Raw genomic sequence first — 25,213 nt, 5'->3', positions numbered from 1 at the left:
TTGCATACGCTTTATCAATACATTCTGTCGGATACTCCTCAGCCACGTCATTAGCGATATGGTGGTAAAAATCCCTTTGAAATTTCAGAATATCAAGGCGCTCTTTGATGGCCTTCACCTTTTTCTGCCATTCTCTAACGTTTTCTTCCATCGCTTCCCTGGATGCTGGTTCTCCGGCGAGTTGTCCCAGGATGTACCTGATTATCCATATAGCTTGGGCATCCATTATACCAAAGTTGAAATAGACTTCATAAATTGTCATATGAAACATATGCCTCCATTTATCCAAGTAGTGCCTTTGTACATATTATCTGGGAAAAGATCAGATTTTCCTTGCATGTCGAAATGAAGGTCTCCTTTTAGGAAGGGATAATTATATCGATATCCCGTGCAGTATATAAACGTGTCAAAGTAGTGCTCTGTTTCGTCTTTAAAGACGACTGTGTGATCTTTGACTTCTTCGACTATTGGCTTTTCTTCTATTCCTTTTGGCCATTTTAGATTCATTAGATTCATCGGTTCGTTCCTGTAACTGCAAATTACGTGTTTTGCGTCGTACTTGATCAGTTGAAGAGCGATCTCACTGGCCGAAGACCTGCCACCAATAATTAAAACGGTCTGATTCTTGAATTCTTTTGCCTCCTTGAATTCATGAGAATGCAGAATCCGGTCTTGAAATGTTTCTATTCCAGGGAAATCTGGCATGTTTGGGTAACTAAAGGTACCAGTCGCGACGATCACATGTGAGAAACATTCTTTGAAATGTTTGTTTCCAGGAAGGTCTCTAACCCACACGACAAAATCGTCTGATTTCTCTTGGTATTCAACACTTGTAACAACATGTTCGTAATGAACGAAAGGAGAAAGATCCCCACACTTCCCATTTCTCATGCGACCTTTAACAGAAAGTAAGATATCTTAGTATTAATGTTACCTCTAATAATCAATTTTCGGAGTGTTAAAAGTACAAGTTTAATATTTTGAGGTGAAACTTAATTTCATCTGAAACAAGCACTTTGGAAGATATCATTTTTGATAGTTAATGTACAAATATCATTTAAGGTCACCTAAGCACAAAAGTGCTCAATAATAAGAGCTACCTTGTCAGTCGTCGTGTGCTGTATGTCTTTGTTAACACTCTAGCGGTCACAGTTTTCGTCAGAATAGTTACCTTTAATGAAGTTTTGATAAGTTTGTTACTGGGTTATCTGGGGTAAAATAAATTAGGTCACTAGGTCATATAATAGATCACTTTCTCAATACATATATTTTCTTCTTGATCTTCATAAAACTTTTGTCAGAATATTAGTCTCTATGAAATGGTTTTGAAATTGGTTTGTGTATTTAGAAATTAGGTCACTGAGTTAAGCTAGTTTAAATCTAGGAAGAAACTATGTTTCCTGAGGTCAAAACGTAGGCCATTCCGTCAAATAATAGAAAAAAACTATATAATAGAAACCATATTTTCTATCTACTCTTTTTAAAACTTTGTCAGAATGTGTGTCTGTATGAAATCTTTGTCAAGTGAGAAACTGGGTTTTTAGAGGTAAAACACTAGGTCACATGGTCAAATTATTGAAACACTTCGCAAACACCCAAGAGGTAACATTTTCTACCTGATCATCTCGAAACATGGTCAGAATAGTTGTCGGTATAAACTATGACATTTTCTGTAGCTGGTCATTTTTAGTCTAAAACTGGGTCACTAGGTTAAATCTTAGAAAAACCTTTACTCCAGATGCCACATCTTCATGAAACCTATTCTGATTTTTTGTTGTAGTAATAAAATCTGAAATATAAAACTGGATCATTCAACTTTTAAAAACTGGGTAGATTACTGAGGTCAATAACTAGGTCACTAGATAAAATCATTGGACATACTAAAGGCTACATTTTATACTCGATCTTCATGAAATCTTGTTTGTCTTGATAAAAGCTTGGTTAGGTTAGTAACTAGATGAAATGAGGTAAGAAACCAGATCACATGGTTAAATTTTTAAAACAAAACAAAAAACAACAAACAAAAAATTTTGTTTGTATTCAAACAATGGTCAGAATATTTGTTTTGGTGATATCTCGGTCAAATTTGGGATAAGAACTAGTCATGTAAGTGATACATGGTCTTCTCGACCCTCTTCTATGTCTATGTCTATGTTTATGTTTATGTCTATGTTTATGTCTATGTCTATGTTGTACTGCATAGCAATCGTTAACGATTATGACTAGCAGGCGCGTTGTTAGCAATAGCTCTTAAAAATAGTAAAAATACAGAAATTATATGCATCACAAAGATAGAGTTAAAGACCTATTTTACAGGCTAGGTTCTTCTTCTTTTAATATACTAGTAATCACAACAATACGAAACAAAATAATGCATCCGTGGACGTATGCTTAAGGTCGCTGACTTCAAATCACTTGCCCCTCACCGATGTGGGTTCGAGCCTCACTCGGGGCGTTTAATTCTTCATGTGAGGAAGCCATCCAGCTATTTATAAAATGTCGTTGGTTCTACCCAGGTACCCGCTCGTGATGAAATGATGCACGGAGGGGCACCTGGGGTCTTCCTGCACCATCAAAGCTGGAAAGTCGCCATATGACCTATAATTATGTCACTGCGGCGTTAAACCCAACAAAAAAGCAAAATAATGCACAATGCAATACAGTACAATACAATATAATACAATGCAATGTGTTTACATTGCAAAGCAATACAATGCGACATAATTCCATTTAGTTTAATGAGTTAAGATACGATACTACTAGGTTATTTAACATTGTTCTGTACAATACGGAGATATATTTGGACGAGTACCCAGCTGAGAAAACCATATTGGACGAGCCGCTAGGCGAGTTCAATATGGTTTTCTCAGCTGAGTACGAGTCCAAATATATCTCGTATTGTACAGTACAATGTTAAATAACCTTTTTATTCTATATCTATTTTATCTTACTATAATAATAGTTTAAATTAAAAATAATATTTCACTGAATATTGTATTCCTGCCTTTTCTAGTTTTTCCCAGCTTTGTATAAGTGCAAATATATATTATACAGAACTATGTTAGACCTTAGATAACCTTTTTATTCTATATTTATTTCACTTCATACATAATATAAGTAATTCATTGAATGTTTTTTTTTTTCTGCGTATCACCATTAAAAAAAGTATATGGTGCAACCTCCCTACAACAGCCATTAGGCGATTTGGGTGGTAATAATACTTGGCTGAGATATTATGCCCACAAACATTGTCAGCAAGTTTGGTGAAGATCGGATGAAAACTGTTCGACTTAAAAGAGCGGACAAGGCTAAATTTCCCGTTTTTCGAGTAATTCAAGCACTATAATCAAAGAGTGCCTGGTACAATTTGGCTGGTTATCGAAATTGGCCGAGATGTAATGCCCACAAACATTGTCAGCATGTTTGGTGAAGATCCGACGAAAACTGAATTATAGAGCAGACATGTTTTGGATGCTGACCGCCCATCCGCTGCCATTCATAATCTTCTCCATTGTGTTTCTTAACCGTTAAATAAAAACTGCTGAGGTAGCTATTCAGACAGTCAGGGCTGATACCAATTTCTAGGTTTCGTTCGGAACGGCTTCTTTTAGCGAATTTTCAAATATTCCAACATCTGATGATCCTTTTTACTGTATTTTTAAGTTTTTGATTATTAACGAACGTTTTAATATCTAAATCAGATAGCATTGTTATCCCTTGAATCGTTTTTGTGTGTTGTAAACAAAAAAAGCTCAAATTAAATCCAGATTTCAAGACGCATAATCAAACTCTGTACATAGAGCGCCTACTTCATCCGATTTACATTCGGAACATTTTCACGCTTTTCGGACTTTATCGTATGTTTAACATGGGACTGTTGGACCGTCCAAATACAGAAAATACAGGATTTTTTGTACGCGCGTGCGTCCAAATACAGAAAATACAGGATTTTTGTACACACGTGCATCCAAATACCGTAATATATTGTACGGTCACGTGTTGCAAATGAACGTTCGCGATTGGATAGATAAAATAGGTATAGAATAAGATGTAATTGTAGCATTATTAGTTATAAGTCACTCGGCTTGTTGGTGACCGGATACGGTGGCATACGCTGTCAAGGGAATCGCGACTAGGCGAGAATGAAGCTCGAGCCTGATATGGATTTTTTGAGACAGCGTATATCTCGTAAAACTATCCGGTCATCAACAAGCCGAGTAACGATTTTGTCTTGTCTACTACCCTTAACTTCTACATTTTCTGCACTTCGACATTACTAATGCTTTTTTGTTTTTGCCAGCTTCTCAGTTACTTAAGTATTTGCTGATTAAATCATAACTGGACAACTGATCACAAAATTATAAAGGCTACATTCGTGCAAATTGGTTGGAAATAATATAATCGAGGCGTTTTATTAACTGACAAAGCTACTTACAGTGCAGACTGGAATTTTGCAATTATAATTTGACTGATTAAGGACATCATGTTTTGTTTATAGTTGATTAACATCAGCCATAAAATGCATTTGACTGAATCACAAAACACAAAGGCTCATTTATACAGATTTTGAACTGGTTCTTTTAATTAAAACCTTAAAACTTTTTGTTCCGTACTTTTGTCATGAGATTTCAGGATGTCAGAAATGTCTAGAAACTTTCGCTTTTAGGTTATACAGTTGTAAATAAATTTGCTATCTGTATGATCTATATAAAATCAACAATCTTCTGAGAGCTGTAACACATAGCCAGGCCCATTCTAAAAAAAACTAGCCTTATGTTCTTAAATGACCTATAAACTATCAAAAAACACAAGAAATGTAGGGTTCATGTATCTTCTATGACAGATTTTTGTCTGACAGTTCAACACTATGAAATATCTTCCAAACTGACAGCTAAAATGTGGGTATGAACACATGAGTAATAAGGTTTGTTTACATGTCTGTTAATGCAAAGAATCTCATTGAAAATGCTACCAAAATGTCAAGTATAGGTCCACAATGAAATAAAAACAGGAACTGGCTTACATAAAACATAAAAATGCCACTTTAACATGGAAAAAAAATGGATTTTTTCTTTTCGCCTTTATCCGACTAGCCCGGGAGTGCTGCTTGATTACCTATTTAGTACTATTGGACCTTTATTTTGCTTAATTACCTTTCATGAATAGACTCGGCAATACCTTTGCTTGGTTGCGTTCTATGATTGGAAAGAATGTTACAGATTTCATTTTCATCATATTTCCCATAAAATCCTTAATTTTGCATGTAGATTAAATGATCCTTGTAAATAATATGATAGTTCCTTTGCTCTGCGATGATTGAACCCTTAGCAAGCTAAATTTCTAAAATGGACTGGTCCATCATTCAATTTAGGCAATACCATTTATTATCCGAAGGGGTGTTCACTGAAAGTTTACTGACTGAACAGCGAACAGTGCAGACCGTACTCAGCTAAAGGTTAACTTATAAACACGAATTCAACATAATCTCCGAATAATCTCCCAAACAGAGTAAGTGTTTTTATACTTGAACCTCCTATAGCTATTTTCAGGTACGAAATTTACATTACTGGACAAAAACGGTAATAAAACACTAAATTTACTTCCGGAATAGAAATCTTAGGCGCAGCTATAATACTATAGAGCAAAATAAAATACAAAACAATACAAATTTAAAATCGTATCGAATCTCCACTGAATTGCAATTATTGAAAAGATAAATAAACAATGACGGTAATATACAAGGTATATGCATTTTAAAACTTCATAAAATCTTTAGTAAAGAAATAAATATAGATACCGTCAATATAACGTCGGAAGAATTCCCTTGGTAAATATGACGGCAAGAGTTTTCCAAAATGTTCCTCAAAGGTGTAATCTTCATACTCAGCAGCTTCCTTAGGAGCAATGGACCACATGTTGCGATACATTGAGCCCGGAATGTGTTCGCCGTATTCATCAGTTCCTTGAGTAAAAGAAAACAAAAAGAAAACATTTTTCCTTGGTAAATATTGCATATGTTTTAGCTAGACTATAGAGTATTTGTACATCGATTGGGCACCAAAAATGTAATATATTGTGCCCACGAGCGACATATATTTCGATCTTGCATGTAAAACAAACAAACTTTCGTTTTATTTCACATTTTGACTAAATTTTACTCATTTATAGTTTCTTAACAGTAAAGGAATATATTTAATTTCTAAATACCAAATACATTTTACCGTGATATTCCAATAACTCATTGAACAAGTTAAAGCATAGCAAAAGTTCCTTCTAGGGCACATCTATATAAATATATAATGATCATCTTGTAAAATTTTGGTTGCAATGTCTTTTTTAAATATTGGTCATCAGTGTGTGGAACCCCAGGATTGGACGCAAGAACAAGACCATTCTATCTTATTGACATGTATTCGCTTTATTTTCTTCTGTTTAACATCATATTGTAGTGATTTGATGCGCTAACAGTCTACGTCCTCGCACACAACAAACTTAGTGGTCATTGATCAAGAAATTCATGGCTATAATTTAGTATCTGTCCTAAATCTCTCTCTGTGTGTGTGTGTGTGTGTGTGTGTGTGTGTGTGAGTGACATCCCGGCATTCGATGCGTGAATTTGTTGCGCACAATGAGAGGGTTGCAATGGGGCTTGTTTTCACATATTGACCATGCGTTCGAAGGTAACGACGTATGTTAACCTTTGTGACAAATGAGATGTTTGGCATGTTTCAACAACGCCTCTTTTCCATCCTCGGGTTTTGGTTTAGTAATATGTAATCCGCGGAGCGCGTTCACCCAGATAGTTGCCACAGTTAGGAAAGAATCAATTTAACGTCAGAGGTTATTTCTAAGGTCACGGTGTTTGATTGATCAGCTTGTAATGACAACAGTTTTCGAGGTCAGTTGCTCAGTCAAGTGTGACTTACCAATTGCAATTCTAAGTGTACCTTCTCAAGAGAAGGAACAAAAGCAAGTAATATATACTCATATTTGGTGAATTAAATTATATATTAAATATGTAAATGTTCTACACCTTAGGACTTATGTGTCGTATGACGGCCCACAGGCACCAGATCAGAAAGAAAAAGTCACTGTACATGGTCATGAACGGGAAAATACACTAACCCATTTCAGTCGCGCATTTCTCACCTAAAACGCACATTTTGGTAACTGGGTACTATGCATATTGAAGTGGTAATTTATCTTCCATAGTACACCAGTCACAGTCTGTCAATATTTCAAATTACATAGACACATCACATATTTAATGCTTTCGTCAACGTTACAGAAAAAAACTTGGATGAGCTTCCCTAATGAACTTCCGGTCCAAACGACACGACCGTGTGCACATGTTAGGCGCAATGTAAACAAACAAAAACAGAATGTAAAATATGTAATAGTTATTGTTCGACGAAAAGGTATGCATGGTTGTTATAGACCTGTGAGGAATTTCTGAACCGAGCGAGCGTAGCGAGCGAGGTTTTCAAATCTCCTCACAGGTCTATAACAACCATGCAGACCTATTACGAGAACGATAACTGACTTACCTACAAGCTCCTTTGTTTTAAACAGTCAAGATTGGTTTCTTGTTTGTTAAACGTTATGTGTAATTATTATCAACAAATAAATAAAAGGAGGAACAACACCATTTGTAAAAATTATAGGGTACTAGTAACATAACAAAATGTCCAACTTGCTACGCACCGGTAAATATGTTTGTCAGCAATTAGCGACACATGACATTTGTTTTGCATGAAAAACCCGAGCACAGTTGTATTTCATGAGAAATTTTATCCTCTTTCTGAGCCTGAGGTCAGCAATGTGACTAGCAAATTGTTAAAAATAACATGGATTTGTCGGGATTAGACACGAACGTTTGGAAATCTTTAAAGAAACTGTGAGTTTAGATTTTTTTTTATCATCTGCTACTTAAATATACATTGCCGTGTAACAAGATTACATCTCACTGTGTTTACTGATGATATATCAGTTAAGATGTAAATGTAAGCACTTTACCAGAAAAACTAAAACTTTTGTTTTCTGTTCGTGCACATTGTATTACCCCGATCGAAGTAAAATAGTCCAATCGATGCAATATACCTCGATCGGGAGATGTGCCCAGTCTGTATTTAAGTAGTCACACATCTGGGCTGGATCGGCGTATTTTAACTTGATCGGGATATAATAGTAACATTAGAAAAGAATTTTTTGAAAAAATTGGGTTCATATTTTCAGGTTCACTATCACCAGGTTGAAGACTTCATCTGGATTAAGAGACATTCTCTTGATCTAAACATTGTCTCTCAATCGAAAGACAAAATGTCTTTAGATCGAAAGACTCTAATTTGCTTAAGCAATGAATATCAATAAAAGAATAATTAAACTCTCATTTTAGAATGCGCAAATTTATTTCAAAGAAAGAAAATTATCTTTCTTTTATCAAATTTTCAAAATCTAAATTATTTGGGAATTTTGTTTAAGCGTCATTATGCTTAAGCAGACTTCTGTGAAAATGTGTTTCTTTTAAAGTTTACTTGAAACAACAAGTTGTTTAAATGAATGAATAATGTGACTGTAATGGAATGGTTGTTTTAATAATGATTTCATGTTTTTTCAACACTTAAGCTAAATACACTTTGTCTTTCGGTCGAGAGACAGTGTTTAGATCTAAAGAATGTCTCTCCTCCGACCTGATCATGACACGTTTTATGAATATATGGGTTGATAAGCCTTATGCTACATTATATTATTGTGTGACAGTCACCTTTAGAACAATTATTAAAAGTTTCGCTGAAGAAAGCTTTGCCAGGAAAACACTTCCTGAAATTCTGGACATATCTTCATTTTAAAATCAACTAACTTGATCAAGGTCAAAGATATGTGTCATGACACTTCTTTCGATACCCAGGAATCTGCAGAACAGAATGCAATGGCTTAAATATTCGGCATATTATCATGTCGGAGACTTCACCTGGATTGAGAGACATTCTCTCATTCGAAAGACAATCCCTTTCAATTGAAAGACTCAAATTACCTCAAGCAATGAAAATTAATGAAAGAATAATTAAAACAATCATGAATGCGCAAATTTATTTCAAAGGTAGAAAATTATATTTCTTTTATCAGATTTTCAAAATCCAAATTATTTGGGAATTTTGTTTAAGCATTATAGTTCTTAAGCAATCTTTTATGAAACGGTGTTTCTTGTAAAATTTATTTGAAATAACAAGTTGTTTAAATGAATGAAATATGTTACTGTAACGAAATGAATGTTTTAACAAAGATTTCACGGTTTTCCAACACTTAAGCTAAATCCAGTGCTTCGATCGAAAGACTTTGTAATGTAATACCTAGGTTTATAATTTTCTATTTTGGTATTTCTTTCGGATAATTAAGATTTTAACTGTACATTTCAAAAATCAGACGAAACTTGTCAACTTTGCAGTAGCTTCTGTGTGTAAAACATCCGTTAATATTCAAGTTTAATTACCAGGTGGACAGGAAGTGAAATAATGTGTCTGCTATGTTTTCCTGTATAATCCTTTATAAACTCAATATACTCTGTGATCAAGGAGAGAGGTGCCCAGGTGCGGGCTAAGGGACTTGTTCCCGCTGTCATGAGCTGACACTTTGTTAAGAGCTAGGCTGAAGTACAATTATAATTAAGAACTTATGTTTATAGAGTTGTTAACATAACTGTTTTACAAGTCTCATTGAACTTTGATTATATCTGTGAAATTCGTCTGAACATTTTTAACTAACTGTGCATCGCTGCCTTAAGAAATAAAACTGTTAGAACTGTCGTAATCGTGTTGTGTTCAAGACAAACTTCAGGTACACAGACCCAGTGCTACGTTTCAACATTTTGTCTTTTGAACGAGAGACAGTGTTTTAGATCGAGAGAATGTCTCTCAATCCAAACTTATTATATAGAGCTTCATATCTGCAAACTTTTAAGGTAATTATGCATAGTTTATAAGGAGCATGCCTCAAAATGAATGTACACCAAACAAAAAAGAAGAAGAGAGAAAGCGACGTCTATATATACATGACTTACCTAATTATTTCTCTGCCCTTCTAACTAATACAGCTTTCTAAAAACTAGACACTCAACGACTGTTTTACTATATCCAATACTTCCTGAAACTCATCAAAACACTTTTTCTTAATAATGCAGGTCTGGTAACTATTATAAACCTCTTAAGCGGTCTATATGTTATTTAAAGACCTCTTCCAAACAAAGGAGTCGGTAGGTAATCACAGTTATATGCTAAAAACTCGAAATGATGAATGGAAGTCATCTTAGAAATGATTTTGAATTTGAAATCATACAGTGGTACACATTTGTGTTCTTTATTTAAGTAACATATTGCACTTTTATGTTGCATATGCACATTCTAGCGTACACGTGTAGTTAAACGATTGACACACATTTTCATATCAGCCAATTATGTAGGCAGGAGCTGCATTACACGGCTACTAAACGCTAGCGCCACCACCAAATTGTGGTGATAAGGAAAAGAGCTATCGACATTTCCGTGGTGCAGCTATCGACCATTTCTACTTGTAAAACACCTGAGTAAAATATATATTTTATCTTATATTTTCATTGATAGAACTTTTTTCGAAAATCGGAGAATGTAGTTCCGTATAACAACACTTTTACTACAGGTTGGCTGTAATTTCATTAAAATATTATGCAAATTGTGGTGCCAGGAGCTTTTCTCCCAAATTTGAAAGTGGCATATTTTCATATCGGCCAGTATTCGAACACCATTCCGATGATTAGACACACTGTAAGAACATACTGCTCATGCAAATGGTGTAGAAATGAATTACACGTATTCCAATACACCAAAGAATTACAAAAACACAGTAAAAAGTTAAAACTCGACTACATGTACTTTTTGAAAGTGGTGGCGTTATCACTCAAGTGGTGGCGCTATACAGTAGTGGTGGCGCTGTTGTATGTGATTAGTAGCTCATATATTCAATTTTAATATATGAAAATGTCTGTATGCAAGCCACGGAAATTTTTACAATAATCGATGTTATCAACCTATTCCACACTACACCCAAATTACGTTACTCAACAAAATACATGTAGTAAACTCTACATGATCGCAAAATAATCTACATGTATATGGATTCAGATTGTACATCTAAGCTCTATTGATTAATAATATTTAATCGATTGGAATTGAAAATGCACTGTACTCACTTTTCAGAAAGAATTGTGAAAGTAAGGTCTTTTGTTTACAATGACATGCAAACGACGTATAAAAGCAAAGGGAAGTAACTTTCAGAATCTTAATATAACAAATAAATTCTACACTATCTTCAAATTATTTCCTGGACACAAATTTTTGTTTGAATTAAGAGTACTGCTACTATTTTTCTTCACCTGAATTTAAAGTACACTTACGTTTGTATTTAAGTAGAATATTTTAAGGTTAGAGATAATTCTACATTAACATTTTAAACAAAGGAAAATATTGACGTTGACTACAAGAGTCCCAAGGGTCTGTGAGTATTTTGTTCTTTTTTTTTTTCTTAGATAGAGAATGTTTCATAAAGGTAAATAACTATGATCGTGTTTTTCTTTCTTAAATAACATAATTCCTTACAGGAAAACTATCAGTTAGAGAATTTTGGTGTTTGTTTTGTTCCGGATGCGTCAGCAGTTAGTATTATTGGATGCTGTAATAGCGCCACCACTACTGTATAGCGCCATCACTAGAGTTATAGCGCCACCACTTTTAAAAATCCTGGTATATTTCTTCTAACCCGAGATTCTATTATTCATGGTGTGTGCGTATATAGTTATTTATCATTTCTACACCATTTGCATGCGCAAGTATGTTCTTACAGTGTGTCTATTCATCGGAATGGTGTTCGAATACTGGCCGATATGAAAATATGCCACTGTCAAATTCGGGAGAAAAGCTCCTGACACCACAATTTGCATAATATTTTAATGAAATCACAGCCAACCTGTAGTAAAAGTGTTGTTACACGGAACTACATTCTCCGATTTTCGAAAAAAGTTCTATCAATGAAAATATAAGATAAAATATAAATTTTACTCAAGTAGAAACGGGCGATAGCTGCACCACGGAAATGTCGATAGCTCTTTTCCTTATCACCACATTTTGGTGGTGGCGCTAGCGTTTAGTAGCCGTGCATTAGAGATGACGAAAGCACAAAATATGCGGAGTGTCTCTAAGATATGAAACATTGAGACAATGTGATTGGTGCACGATGAAAGATAAATTACAGCTTGTTCAAGATGCATAGTACCCATTTACCGAACTGCGCGTTGCGCGATTGAAATGGGTTAGTACATTTTCCTGTTCGTGACCGTGGCTCTTACAGTATATCTAGGGGTAGGGTTTCACATGTACAGTGGCATTTTCTTTCTGGTCTAGCGCCAGTGTGATGGTCATAAAATGTATCCCTGTTATGGTGTTCTCTTAGTGCAGTGGTTGTTTCGTCACTTCGCCGTGTAGTATGGTAAGGGCGACAGAGCGATATACGATGCAAAGACAAGATATCTATACCGCTCTTTCGCATCATGTTTTTTGCGTTTCCGCATCGTATTATCGCAATATCACAACCACGACCTATGAGAGAAATTACGATATTACGATGCGAACGTGCGATATTAACATCGCACTACCATACTTTGCAATATCGGCCATAGCTTGAAAGAGCAATGGCACGATAATACGGCACAAAAACACGATTTGATATTTAATTTTTAACAATAAATTCACTCTATCGTACTTTCATTTTATCGCCCTTATGTCGAATTGGCGATGACACGGTGCGATGACACGATGCGACAGTGCGATATAAACATCGCACTACTGGATTTTCGTAAAATCGATCTTAGGTCGAAGCAACGAAAGTGCAATGACACGATACAAAAACATGAAAACACGATGCAAAACTACGAAATTAATATCGATAATCGGGCCATCGCGTCATCATCGTTTCTTCACGTCTCCGCATCGTAATAATTATCATACTGTTGCGTTTACCAATTTACAGACCGAAGGGGTGAAATAACATTGGCACTAACTGCACACCGTATCCCGTACTTCATGAGTTTGAGTCTTTTATTAGGATGATTTTGGAGTCCAGTCATTTTTCCAATTAAGCCGATGCTATGGGGTTTAAGGAGTGTTGCACATTTCATTAGCTGTTCTAATCGAACATGTTCTGATATGAGCCGTGCCATGAGAAAACCAACATAGTGGGTTTGCGACCAGCATGGACCCAGACCAGCCTGCGCATCCGCGCAGTCTGGTCAGGATCCATGCTGTTCGCTTTCAAAGCCTATAGTAATTAGAGAAACTGTTAGCGAACAGCATGGATTCTGACCAGACTGCGCGGATGCGCAGGCTGGTCTGGATCCATGCTGGTTGCAAACCCACTATGTTGGTTTTCTCATGGCGCGGCTCATATTATTATTTTGCTTTGCTGCATACTATGCTTCTAAATTAAGTTCTTATATTTACAAATAGGTGCTCTACTCTAAAACTGAAGATATAGAGGGTATTTTCTGTTTCCGTGTTAGCCTAAAATATATTTTACTCTTGAATACCAGTTGTAATATTTTCGCAGCTGGCATAGCCAGATTGTCAGATATATTTTACTTTAATATTTTCAATATTTAACTAAAAAACAGTACGTTGCTTCGAAAGCTTGTCAGTGAAATGAATTTTCTATCTAAGAATAGGTGTATTGTCCAAATTCATGTAACAGATATGGGAATTGATGCTGTGATCTTTTTCAATTGCATCCAATGCCCTTGTGAAGTTTCAACCAAGTATCTGCTTTTAACAGTGTATTATTTCATTTCGGACTTATTATTAAATCTAGATTTCAGGTGTTTTTTAACAGACTATGAATATTATTTCTTATAAGATTCTATAAATAACTGTAAGAGAAATGTCCCTCATACAGTCCGTTTTAGTAAGGGTTTGAGATAATTTCCAGACAATTTTACAGGTCCCAAAAGGGCTGTCTGTTGACAGACAGCACGTTCGTCTATACTCGAAAGCTTGTCAGTGAAACGTATTTTCTATCTAAGAATAAGTATTTTGTACAAATTCATGTAAGAGATATGGGAGTTGATGCTGTTATTTTTTTGAGTTGCATCCAACACTCTTGTGAAGTTTCAACCGAGTATCTGCTTTAAACAGTGAATTATTTAATTTCGGACTTATTATCAAGTCTAGACTTATGTGTTTTGTATTTAAAGGACTATAAGTAGTATTTCTTACAAAATTCTGTAGATAACTGTAAGAGAAATGTCCCTCATACAGTCCGTTTTAGTTAGGATTTGAGATCATTTCCAGGCAATTTACAGGTCCAAAAAGGGCTGTCTGACGACAGACAGCACACTTGTCTATTCGAAAGATTGTCAGTGAAATGGATTTTCTATCTAAGAATAAGTATATTGTTCAAATTCATGTAAGAGATATGGGAGTTGATGCTGTGCTCTTTTTCAGTTGCATCCTACACCTTTGTGAAGTTTCAACCAAGTATCTGCTTTTAACAGTGAATTATTTAATTTTGGACTTATTATTAACTCTAGACTTCGGGCGTTTTGGTTTTTTTTAATGGACTATATGAAGTATTTCTTATAAAATTCTATAAATAATGTTACAGAAATGTCCCGCATATAGTTCGTTTTAGTTAGGTTTTGAGATAATTTCCAGGCAATTTTACAGGTCTAAAAAGGACAGTCTCATGACAGACAGCTCGCTCGTCTATTCGAAAATTTGTCAGTGAAACGGATTTTCTATCAAAAATAGGTACATTAGTTGCATCCAACACCCTTGTGAAGTTTCAACCAAGTATCTGCTTTAAACAATGAATATTTTAATTTTGGACTTATTATTAAATCTAGACTTCAGGTGTTTTGTTTTCTTAACGGACAATAAGTGGTATTTCTTACAAAATTCTATAGATAACTGTAAGAGAAATGTCCCTCATACAGTCCGTTTTAGTTAGGTTTTGAGATATTTTGCAGGTCCAAAAAGGGCTGTCTCATGACAGACAGCATGCTCGTCTATTCGAAAGCTTGTCAGTGAAATGAATTTTCTATCTAAGAATAGGTATATTGTCCAAATTCATGTAAAAGATATGGGAGTTGATGCTGTGATCTTTTTTAGTTGCATCCAATGCCCTTGTGAAGTTTCAACCAAGTATCTGCTTTTAACAGTGTATTATTTCATTTCGAACTTATTATTAAATCTAGATTTCAGGTGTTTTTTTAACAGACTATGAGGATTATTTCCTAAAAGATTCTATAAATAACTGTAAGAGAAATGTCCCTCATACAGTCCGTTTTAGTAAGGGTTTGAGATAATTTCCAGGCAAGTTTCAACCAAGTATCTGCTTTAAGCAGTGAATTATTTAACTTCTAGACTTCATGTGTTTTGTTTTTAACGGACTATAACTAGTATTTCTTTTAAAATTCAATAAATGACTGTAAGAGAATTGTGCCTCATATAGTCCGTTTTAGTAACTTGTATAAAGTTTAAATTTAATCTCTTCATTGACTTGGAGAGAGCAGTATGTACGCAAAACTTCAGCCTAGGTTTTTTAATCCAAGAAGGAAGATACTTTTGATAAAATTCAAGTAAGAGTTATTTGACTTGATGCACAGAAAACTCGTATTATTACCTAAAAGATGAGAGCGAAGTTTTAACGCAGTATCTGCAATTGTTAAAAACGCGGTATTGTACTCTAAAAAACTTTAACAAAAAATTCTAAGTTAAAAAGGGACATAACTCTGGAAATACAGGTAGAGTTACGCATCCTGTCACACTAATGTACAGGATCACTATGAGCAAGTACATCAGTTTTCAGTTGAATATCTTAAGTAATGAAGATGATATTGGACTTTATTAAAACTTTAACCAAAATTTGTTTAGTTTAAAAGGAGTATACTTCTGGAAATATTGCACGTAGAGTTAGGTATTTTGTCACACTAATGTACAGTGTCAGTATGAGCATGCACAGCAACTTTCAATTGATTATCCTAAGTAATGAGGAGAAATTGACTTTATAAAACCTTTAACAAAAAAAAATTAAAAGAGGCACAACTAAAGAAATACTGCAGGTTGAGTTACGCTTTTTGTCACACTAATATACACTCTGTTTCTTGAATATCTTACGTAATGAAGAAGATATTGGACTTTTAAAAGAATAAGTTAGAAATAGGCACAACTTTGAAAATACTGCAGGTAGATTTACACAACTTGTTGCACTTATGACCATTATCACTATGAGCAAGTACAGCAAAATATATTTAATATTTAAGTATGGAAAATATATTAGACTTCATAAAAAGACTTTAACCAACGCAGAAGCCGACGCCGAGGCGAGTGCAATGGCCCTCCTTCTCCTTCTAATAGACGGGTTTATTAAAATAAATATCCTCACTAGACTTCTATCAAGAGAATATATCGAGGGGTGAATGCGACAAAGTGCTAAGTGCATTTCATGAAATTTTACAAGAGAAGGAAAAAACATTCCTGTTGCTTTAAAATTCTGGCAGATGTTGTAATATTTTTAAATCTGATTGAAAACAACTTTATTCTTTTAGATCTAGTGGAATTTTTAAAGAAATGTCTGACAGAAAAGAAATTTTAATCAAAATGTCACTTAGAACATTTTCGCACTCTAAATAGATACAAATTTGCAAAAAGGTAAGCGCGAAAAAATTCTAAGTGATTTTATATTTTATTTTTAAAGAGACATAAAATTCATCATTTTGTACCCAGTTTTTTGTAGTGTTTGAAATCATTGAATAAAATGAACCTTACTAAAACCATGTCACTTAAAACGTTTTCGCAGTCATTTTTGTTTACTATTATAAAACTTTGTGACTTCGAAAAGAGTCTAAGTGACATTATAAGTAAGCCCTTAAAATGTATAGGTCATCCAAAGCTTTTGTTTTTGAGCTTATTTTCCTTTAGAAGGAAATATTTTTCATGAATCTAGTAAAACAACATGGTGTTTGATGGCTGGACACAAGAAGTGGGCCCTTTAATTTCTTTCACAGTAAATCAAAAGTAGTGTTCACTGTACAGAGCATAGCATAACGAATGCAACTGCTTTATCTGCTGATTATCTTTTCAATAATACCTGAAAATATTTATTACACTAAGAAACAACACATAATTGTTTTCCATTTTATTTATTTAAAGCTTTCAAACTTCAGTAATTTCTCAGATTCACAATTACACTGAACAAAAATGGCTAGCCAATCACAATGTATCTTTATAAATTATATTATTTGGCCTAGTTAGTGTTTCAGTTTTAAGAGAATCATAAAAACTGTATTTAAGACATGATATTTTCCTCTGAGTTAAAAATCCATTCTAATATGATTAGCAATACATTAATCATCACAACGTTATTATGTTAATGTCATGTCAACATGATATTTAGCACCATGTATGCATCCAGAAATAGTGCTTCAGTATTTTACTTAATAGTATTTTTAAAACGAAATGTAACACTGCACAACTGTCTAGATTAATTTACGCACATACTAATCTGGTATATTCCGCTTTACAGAATAATTTGCCATCATTTCCGCACAAATTGAACTCTTCCGCAAGATGTATTACCATTTCCAGTCCTGGTGTGTATAAACAAAGGAGCATGACACGCCATGCATACACGAGGAAACAGTTCCATAATATTGATCTAAATTTTACAACAAAGACATATTAGAAAGGAAATTTTCTATAGCAAAGTTATTTATACAATCTGGCAGTTATAATCATTCGAAATAATTTCACCCGAGCTGCGCCCTCGTGAAATTATAACACCTGATGTATAACCGCCCATCATGCATTAATAATGTTAAAACACTGCTTTGGCGTAAATTATTTCTTAATTACTGTATCACTAGAATTAAATATTTCTAGTAATATTTACAAATGTTGGACAGCTGGTATTGTTCAGTATAATGCTTTGATTCAGTAAATCAGTTCTCTTTCGATAGAAAAATGCTTTTTTTCCTGTAAAAAATACTGTTTACTATAAATAAAATTTAAATCATCATGCATTGTCCTATTCTGTACTTAGATTAATGTTGAGTACAGAAAACAGTGTTTCAATTTACTTTTTGCCCAATGAAGCTTCAATACTTCAATTATTGAGAAATATACATTTAAGTTGGAAAGCTTGTTTCAAGATCAAGCCTCTCAAAACAGTATAATTAAATAACTTAACCTGGCTAAATAATCTGTTATAAGAGTTAAAGTCTCAGTTATTCGACACCGTATAGCGTTAACGGACGTTTAACGTATAACAAAATTTTCAATCCGTTTGTGTCCATTCGCATGCGTTTCTTTTCCGTTCCTCATGCGGCACCTGCGCTCCTTGTTCTGCGAAATTCGTTCCATCAGGTGGAAGGTTTTGAGCATGTTCAAAATTTAGAACGTACACCACCGGACAAAGTTGTCCGTTAGATGTATGGTAGCAATGCCCTGATATGCGTTTTGTTTGTTACTCGTGCGTTCCCTATTCTGAACTTGACCAGTTCGCATCCGTTCTTGTCAGGTTCGCATTCGTTCTTGTCCGGTGGACCTAATTCATGGCAGGACTACTACCGGATGATGCAACGGATGTAACGTATGTTCAACGGACGATAACTGACAAGAACGTTTTGTCAGTTTCTCATGCGTTGCGCTTTTGTTTTACGCGGTACAAGTCTGTTACTAGTACACTGATATCCGTTAACTGAACGTTTTTCGTCCTGTATATATGCGTAAATCTTGCACTCATTGTGCATTTTATGCGCCCCATACACCGATCGCGAGAGCATTGAGCAGCAGCGGGGATGCCTTTCGTCACCGGATAACTTTCTGTCGCAGTTTTTATATACATTTGGCGTCCGTTAACGCTATACGGTGTAGTGTGACTTAAACATAAGGAGTTAATGTCAATCTTACACGTAACCCCATATTGCCATTTCTGTGCAGTGCAGGTCATGCAAACTAATAACATACACTACGAATCAGACTGTCATTGTATAACATAGATTCTACTTTATTATTATGTTTAGATGTTTCTTCAGGATATATTAATGATTTTGAGTTTTTATTTGGTTACAAATATGAAAGAGTTTCCAGAGATGTAGCTTTATTTTCAGTGTGGAATTGTCAATCGTATTCTCTGTGACATGCTGGCATTAATCAACAGTCACTTTAGATGACACTGAACTTTTTCACGACCATTAAACTTTGATTCCAAAGATTTCATTACATGTTCTATGAAATTCTCCAGATTCCACTATAATTATACACACAGTTAACCAACAATATGATAAGATACATGTATTCCTAATAATTTGCTGAAAGCCATGGTCATGCAGTCCTTTCAGTTTCATCATTATAGCAGTTACTGTAATGACTGTGTTAAATGTCATTGAACACTACTGATGTAAAAGTTATATTATACTGTACTGTTTGTAATCTAAAAGCTCATAACAAAATATGAGTAAATTTATGAAAACTTAAAAAGTACACAGACTTTCCTAAAAAAACCTATGTTTTTCTTATCCAGAGCAGTAATCACCAGAAGCTCCGATATATGCATTCATTCACTGTTACTGGAGACATACAGAAAATGTGGTTAAGATATTTAAAAAGACACCTGACAAGGTTTAAGTAAACTGTGAAATGACAAAAAGATGAGCAATGAATCTAAATTCCAGGCCAAGGTAAACTTATTCGTATATTCTTGTGATTCAGTCATATACTATGAAAATGCTACAGTACAACTGTATACTGTGATTCACATTAAACAAGAACTGTACAACTTTACAAAAACAGTCATAACTTGCCGATCGGTCACACATTAAACCGGAATCCACCTAAAAACCGGAATACACTTTCAATAACCGTAATACATCTGTATCTTTTTAATTATTAGGTATTTTTGAAGGTTTTTTGATATAATTCAATCATATATATCATAAATAATTAACATATGAAGGTAAATTAAAATACTTTCACTTAAAACGATTTTATAAGAGATTGAAATTCGGCATAAGCAGTTGATATATGAAAAAAAGTGATTTTTTTTTTAAAAAAAATGTCTTTTAGCACTGTGTCGCATTCACCCCTCGATATATGCGACGTAAAGGAGGCTTACATGTTTACACCGAGATCAGAAATAAACATCAAATTAAAGATTTATTAACCTTTTAATAAAACTGAAAACTTAACTTGCACTGAAATGGGGGCCTCCGTGGCCGAGTGGTTAGAGTCGTTGACTTCAAACCATTTGCCCCTCATCGATGTGGGTTCGAAACCTCATTTGGGGCGTAGAATTCTTCACGTGAGGAAGCCATCCAGCTGGCTTACGGAAGGTCGGTGGTTCTACCCAGGTGCCCGCTCGTGATGAAATAGTGCACGGAGGGGCACCTGGGGTCTTCCTCCACCATTAAAGCTGGAAAGTCGCCATATGACCTAAAATTGTGTCGGTGCGACGTTAAAACCCAACAAAATAAATAAATGCACTGAAATGACAAAAAGACAATTGCTTTAGCGGACGAAATAAATGTAATATATTTGTCTATAGATAATACTAGAAATAAGTTTCAGGGACTATGAGATGGCTCGATTCCGTCCGTGTCTCTCCTTCCACGTTTCCACTCTAGGTATCTAAGGCAAGGATAACTTGGCACAGATGCTGACAATATCAATATGACGTGTATCACACGGACCTGTTTCTCAAAGGTCAACATCCCACATAGAGACCAAAGGTTCACAGGGCATGTTCCCTCTCTGTTATCGACAAAGGGATTTTTATATTACTTGGCAAAAATATTCTCCATAACGAGAAGAGTGACATGCGCATCAAGATTTGGATCAGCGCTTTAAAGGTCAATGTCATACTAAGTGGTAAAAAGTGTTTTCTTTTCAAGTAAATAACTTTGCCATGCATGGATTAATTGCACAAGCATTTTCGCCATAGCAAGATATATGTGGCATTCATCATTCAGACCCTCAGTTCAAAGTTGTTCAAAGTGTAAGGTCACATTTGAGGTATTAAAAGGTTAGAATGGACTGTTTCGTGTTAGTCCAAATAATAGGACGTTTCGGGACAGCGTGCTACATTTTGACTGCCGCTGTCCCGTCAGGGATGACAACTATAAAATATCAGATCATAAAATAAGCCATCCCGATAAGCCTAATGAGTAAGGCTAATTTCATGGTAGTTCCATTACTCTGCATTTTGATATTACTTGGCATAAATGTTCCTCATAACAAGGCGACGTGACATGCCTAGGTCAGTTGAAAAGACTTCTGAACCATTTTCTTGTCTAGTCTGTAACTTTTTGTGCATGGATGGATATTCAAATAACTTGGTATAAACATTCATCTTAACAAGGCGTTGTGTCATGTGGACATAAGTATTTTTCTTATTTTTCTTTGTTGCTTTACTTTATCAGAATTACCTCCACTTGAACTAATAAAGTATTTCAATATATTGTGGTTTTCAATTTCTCACCAATTTAGGTAAGAAATTGTATCACAAATGATACGTTATATATCAGTAAAAAGCGATTGTAGTTTTCCAAAAGTTCAAACTCAGACATTTTAATGTACAAAATATGTTTATATAGCAAAATATTGTCTATACACCATTAACAAAATATTATCAGATAATTAGGTTATGCTGCACTTGAGATAAAGAGTCAACTATTTGTAAGGGGCGGCTCTAAATGGCATCGATATACTTCATTCACTTTTTACTTACCTGTTCTCCAATTGAAATTCCACTGTCCACCCCACGTTTTCTGCTTCTCATAACATTCAACATCAATCTCGTTTGCTGCACGAAGTTTGATTTGATACAATGCCGATATACCGCTAGGTCCTACCCCCACAATACACAATCTTGGCTTTTGTTTAGACATCTTGATTCTATTGGTTTATCTGTAAAATAATTAATTGCTATAGAGTATGTCTATATACACTTCACTATAACAAACATTACTACTTATTCGTTACACTTTAAAGCAATATAAAAGTAGGTAAATTATATTTCACTACGTTAAGTTTGCGAAACAATCCCGCCTAGCCATGAACGAGACGGTATTATGATAGCTAGCTAAACCTCCGGACAGGTATGCATGGCTTCAAGGTACTCCTGTCGTCAGCGACTACGCACGATGAAAGATAAAAAGCGATTGGCTGATAAAAAGTGACCAGTAGAAATTGGCTTTTGAAGCAGATACTTTCATCGTAATCCAATGCCATCATCTTGTAGATGGAAAACAAGCGACTCACAGGTCATCATTAACAGTTTTGTCCATATGTTTTAAGAAAATCGAACATAATCTAATCAACGAAAGAAAGAATTGTTCTACATGAAAACTGCCATCTCCGAAATCGTGAGTGAATCTTTATCTTCCTTAGAGCTAGGATCGCTGAACAGAGTCAAGATTATCCGGGTACATAGTGCGGTGCTTTGAAGCATTCTTTTATACCACATGGCTCTGTCTCATTAAGAAAAACTTTTCATACGTGAATATAAACTCAGTTTCATTTTAAACTGAGTACCTCTTTCCTTCCTAATCATGTTTTTTTTAGTTTCAGTTGATATACATAACGACTTATGTACCGCGCCGGTCGGAAACTTGACAACGTTTGCCATAGTATCTCGCGACTCTGCACTTGCCACAATTTTTGAATAATATTTCGGTCTTATTGCAGGTACAACATTGGAAGTAAACTGAATCTACATTAAATCCAAATTGTATCGTATGAAATAAGACATGTCTTTGTAATAACGTTTCATCTGTACTTTATTTTGAGCTAGCAATATATCCATGTTACATAGCATCCAACGAAAAGCTGAAATATCGTTTCGCAACACTGGTTTAAAACAATATTTACTAACCCGCAGGCGTTGGACAAGCCATATATTTTCTGTAAGTAGAAACTTTCCGGGAGTATAGAATTTATCATTTTACTGTTAGTCACATGGTCCGGTACTCCGAATGGAAAATAGCTGAAATCCATGCTGCAACGTCTTAAGTAAGTATTCTAATAATTGAGCAGTTTTTGATAACTTTCTTTTTAGTGAAATTATACACATATTATTTTTTTTTTAATTAGAAAAAAGTTTTTTATATTATGATTGAAAGAAAAGGGTAGAATTAAAGAATGAAATTTTATTCATTTGATTAAAATGTAGTATAATTATTGCTGACAATCATATAGTTTGTTTTATTATGATAAATAAAGTTGATTTTCAAACCATTAGCTTCTTTATTACTGGTAGCTGGTTATACATTGGATTGGTAGATATCAGAGCCAATACACTGAGACCTGGCTATCATACAGAAAAATGAAGTCCATACACTGTGACTGTACAATCATACATACATTGAAAAGGCTTGATGAAATGATTAAAGAATAGACTTTTCCTTAAATATATTATAATACATTCATGCATCCTTAAAGGTGTTTCAGGTAGCAGGAAAATGCATCTTTTCATGTGCCATATTAAAAATTTTCGACATCCGGAGGGAATACCACTCCCGATCCCACCCCAGGTTGCATCCCCCCCCCCCCCCTACCCACCCATGAATATCATAGAAATGAAATAATTTGTGTTTAGGCCTATTCATGGGCATGAAAGCGCGTGAAAGTGCTGGCGTTACTCTGACGTCATCAGCGATTCTGCTGCTTATTTCCAGTTTTCAATTATTTTTATTCTTTATGTCTGTTCACTATAACCGAGGTGTTTTCCATTGAATTTCGTACTTTGGGACTGGAAGAAGTGTTCCTTATAACCGAGTGTTCCTTATAACCGAATTCCCTATAACCGAGGATTTTTACATTGAATAAAGAAGAAATTAGATCGGGGAATTGAAAACTGTTCCTTATAACCGAGTGTTCCTTAAATCCGAGTTCCTTATAAGTGAGGTTTACTGTAATTGTACCACTACATATTTAAGTGCTTGAACACAAAATATAAGTTTTTGATATCCTGTATTTCCTAGGTTTCCAGTACAACTTACTCTTGTGTAAGTTATGACTATGGTTTATCGCTTATTTCTTGATGTTCATTACTCAAAAAAAAAAAATAAGGGGCCTCCGTGGTCGAGTTGTTAAGGTCACTGATATTTAATCACTTGCCCCTCACCGATGTGAGTTTGACCCTCACTTGGGCCGTTGAATTCTTTATGTGAGGAAGCCATCCAGCAGGATTGCGGAAGGTCGGTGGTTCTTCCCAGGTGCCCTCCCGTGATGAAATCGGGGGAGCAGTTGAGGTCTTCTTCCACAATGGAAATCTGGAAAGTCGCCATATTTACCTATAATGTGTCGGTGTGACGTTAAACCAAAATGAAAAAAAAATAATATGATATAATAGATTACTTACCTTCATTAAATATTCGGTCTCTTACAGATGTTAATTTTAACACAGTGAAGGCCTTGGGCAACTATCACAACATAGCCTATTTATGCGGTGTTTTATTCATTATCATAGATCTGCGAATATTAAGCTTGAAAGACATCCCACAAAAATGCACATCCATGATACTTACATCCTATAAAAAGAACAAAAATCAAATAACTAAATATTTACCTCGATTTAGTTGCACAAAAACAATCAATTTACGCTAAAGGTTAAAGGTATTTTAAAAACTGAAATACAGTTAACCTAGTACGCACAGAAAGGTTATCTGGGTGGTATTAAATCTGATGTTGAATTAATAGACCTTTATCACGGACACGGACATGGGACGTTCTCTGTACTTCGTTCAAATTTAGGGGGGGGGGGGGGGGGGGGGCATGTTTTAGAAACTTGTGAGAATATGTCTGGTTATAAATTAAAGCGCATTAAAAAAAATATGTAGAGATTACGGTTTAACCCAGTAAAGTTGCATGTTGTGTAAACTTACAGAAAACAGTCAATGAAAAGTAAGACATTAAAGGAACTGAGGGTCGATGTAGAATTGTATCTGGTATGTGTGTGGGGGAGGGAGGGGGGTGGGGGCTTGAGGGAGGGGAGAGGGGTTAAAGGTCTGGATGTTTGGGAGAATAAAATTCTATTTATTTTGTTGTCTTATGTTTTGGTGGTCAAGGTGTAAGTGTCACTGGGTTGGAGGAAAATGGATATTTAGAAACAAAATGAGCTATAACACGGCCTGTAAACA

General features: G+C 34.9%; 1 protein-coding gene across 1 annotated transcript; it reads right to left on the bottom strand.

Moving 5' to 3' along the window:
• Positions 1–258: 258 nt before the first annotated feature.
• LOC128553763 (senecionine N-oxygenase-like) lies at positions 259–21,961 on the bottom strand. Its single transcript, XM_053534940.1, has 4 exons — positions 21,802–21,961; positions 5,798–5,962; positions 2,118–2,249; positions 259–896 (listed from the first exon to the last, which is right to left on the bottom strand). Exons 1-4 carry the CDS (start codon positions 21,959–21,961, stop codon positions 259–261), a joined length of 1,095 nt encoding a protein of 364 aa, XP_053390915.1.
• Between the last annotated feature and the right edge of the window lie 3,252 nt (positions 21,962–25,213).

The sequence above is a fragment of the Mercenaria mercenaria genome, unplaced genomic scaffold (genome assembly GCF_021730395.1).
Source record: "Mercenaria mercenaria strain notata unplaced genomic scaffold, MADL_Memer_1 contig_4286, whole genome shotgun sequence".
Lineage (NCBI taxonomy): Eukaryota > Metazoa > Mollusca > Bivalvia > Venerida > Veneridae > Mercenaria > Mercenaria mercenaria.
This window is presented reverse-complemented; position numbering and strand designations above follow the sequence as displayed.

What these genes read in the sequence shown, in the direction of transcription:
- LOC128553763 (XM_053534940.1), bottom strand. Translation starts at nt 21,961, where the DNA reads ATGTCTAAACAAAAGCCAAGATTGTGTATTGTGGGGGTAGGACCTAGC. An exon ending in GAATTTCAATTGGAGAACAG is followed by an intron (nt 5,963 to 21,801) that starts GTAAGTAAAAAG and finishes CTTTTACTCAAG; the next exon opens with GAACTGATGAATACGGCGAA. An exon ending in CTTCCGACGTTATATTGACG is followed by an intron (nt 2,250 to 5,797) that starts GTATCTATATTT and finishes ACTATTTTTAAG; the next exon opens with AGCTATTGCTAACAACGCGC.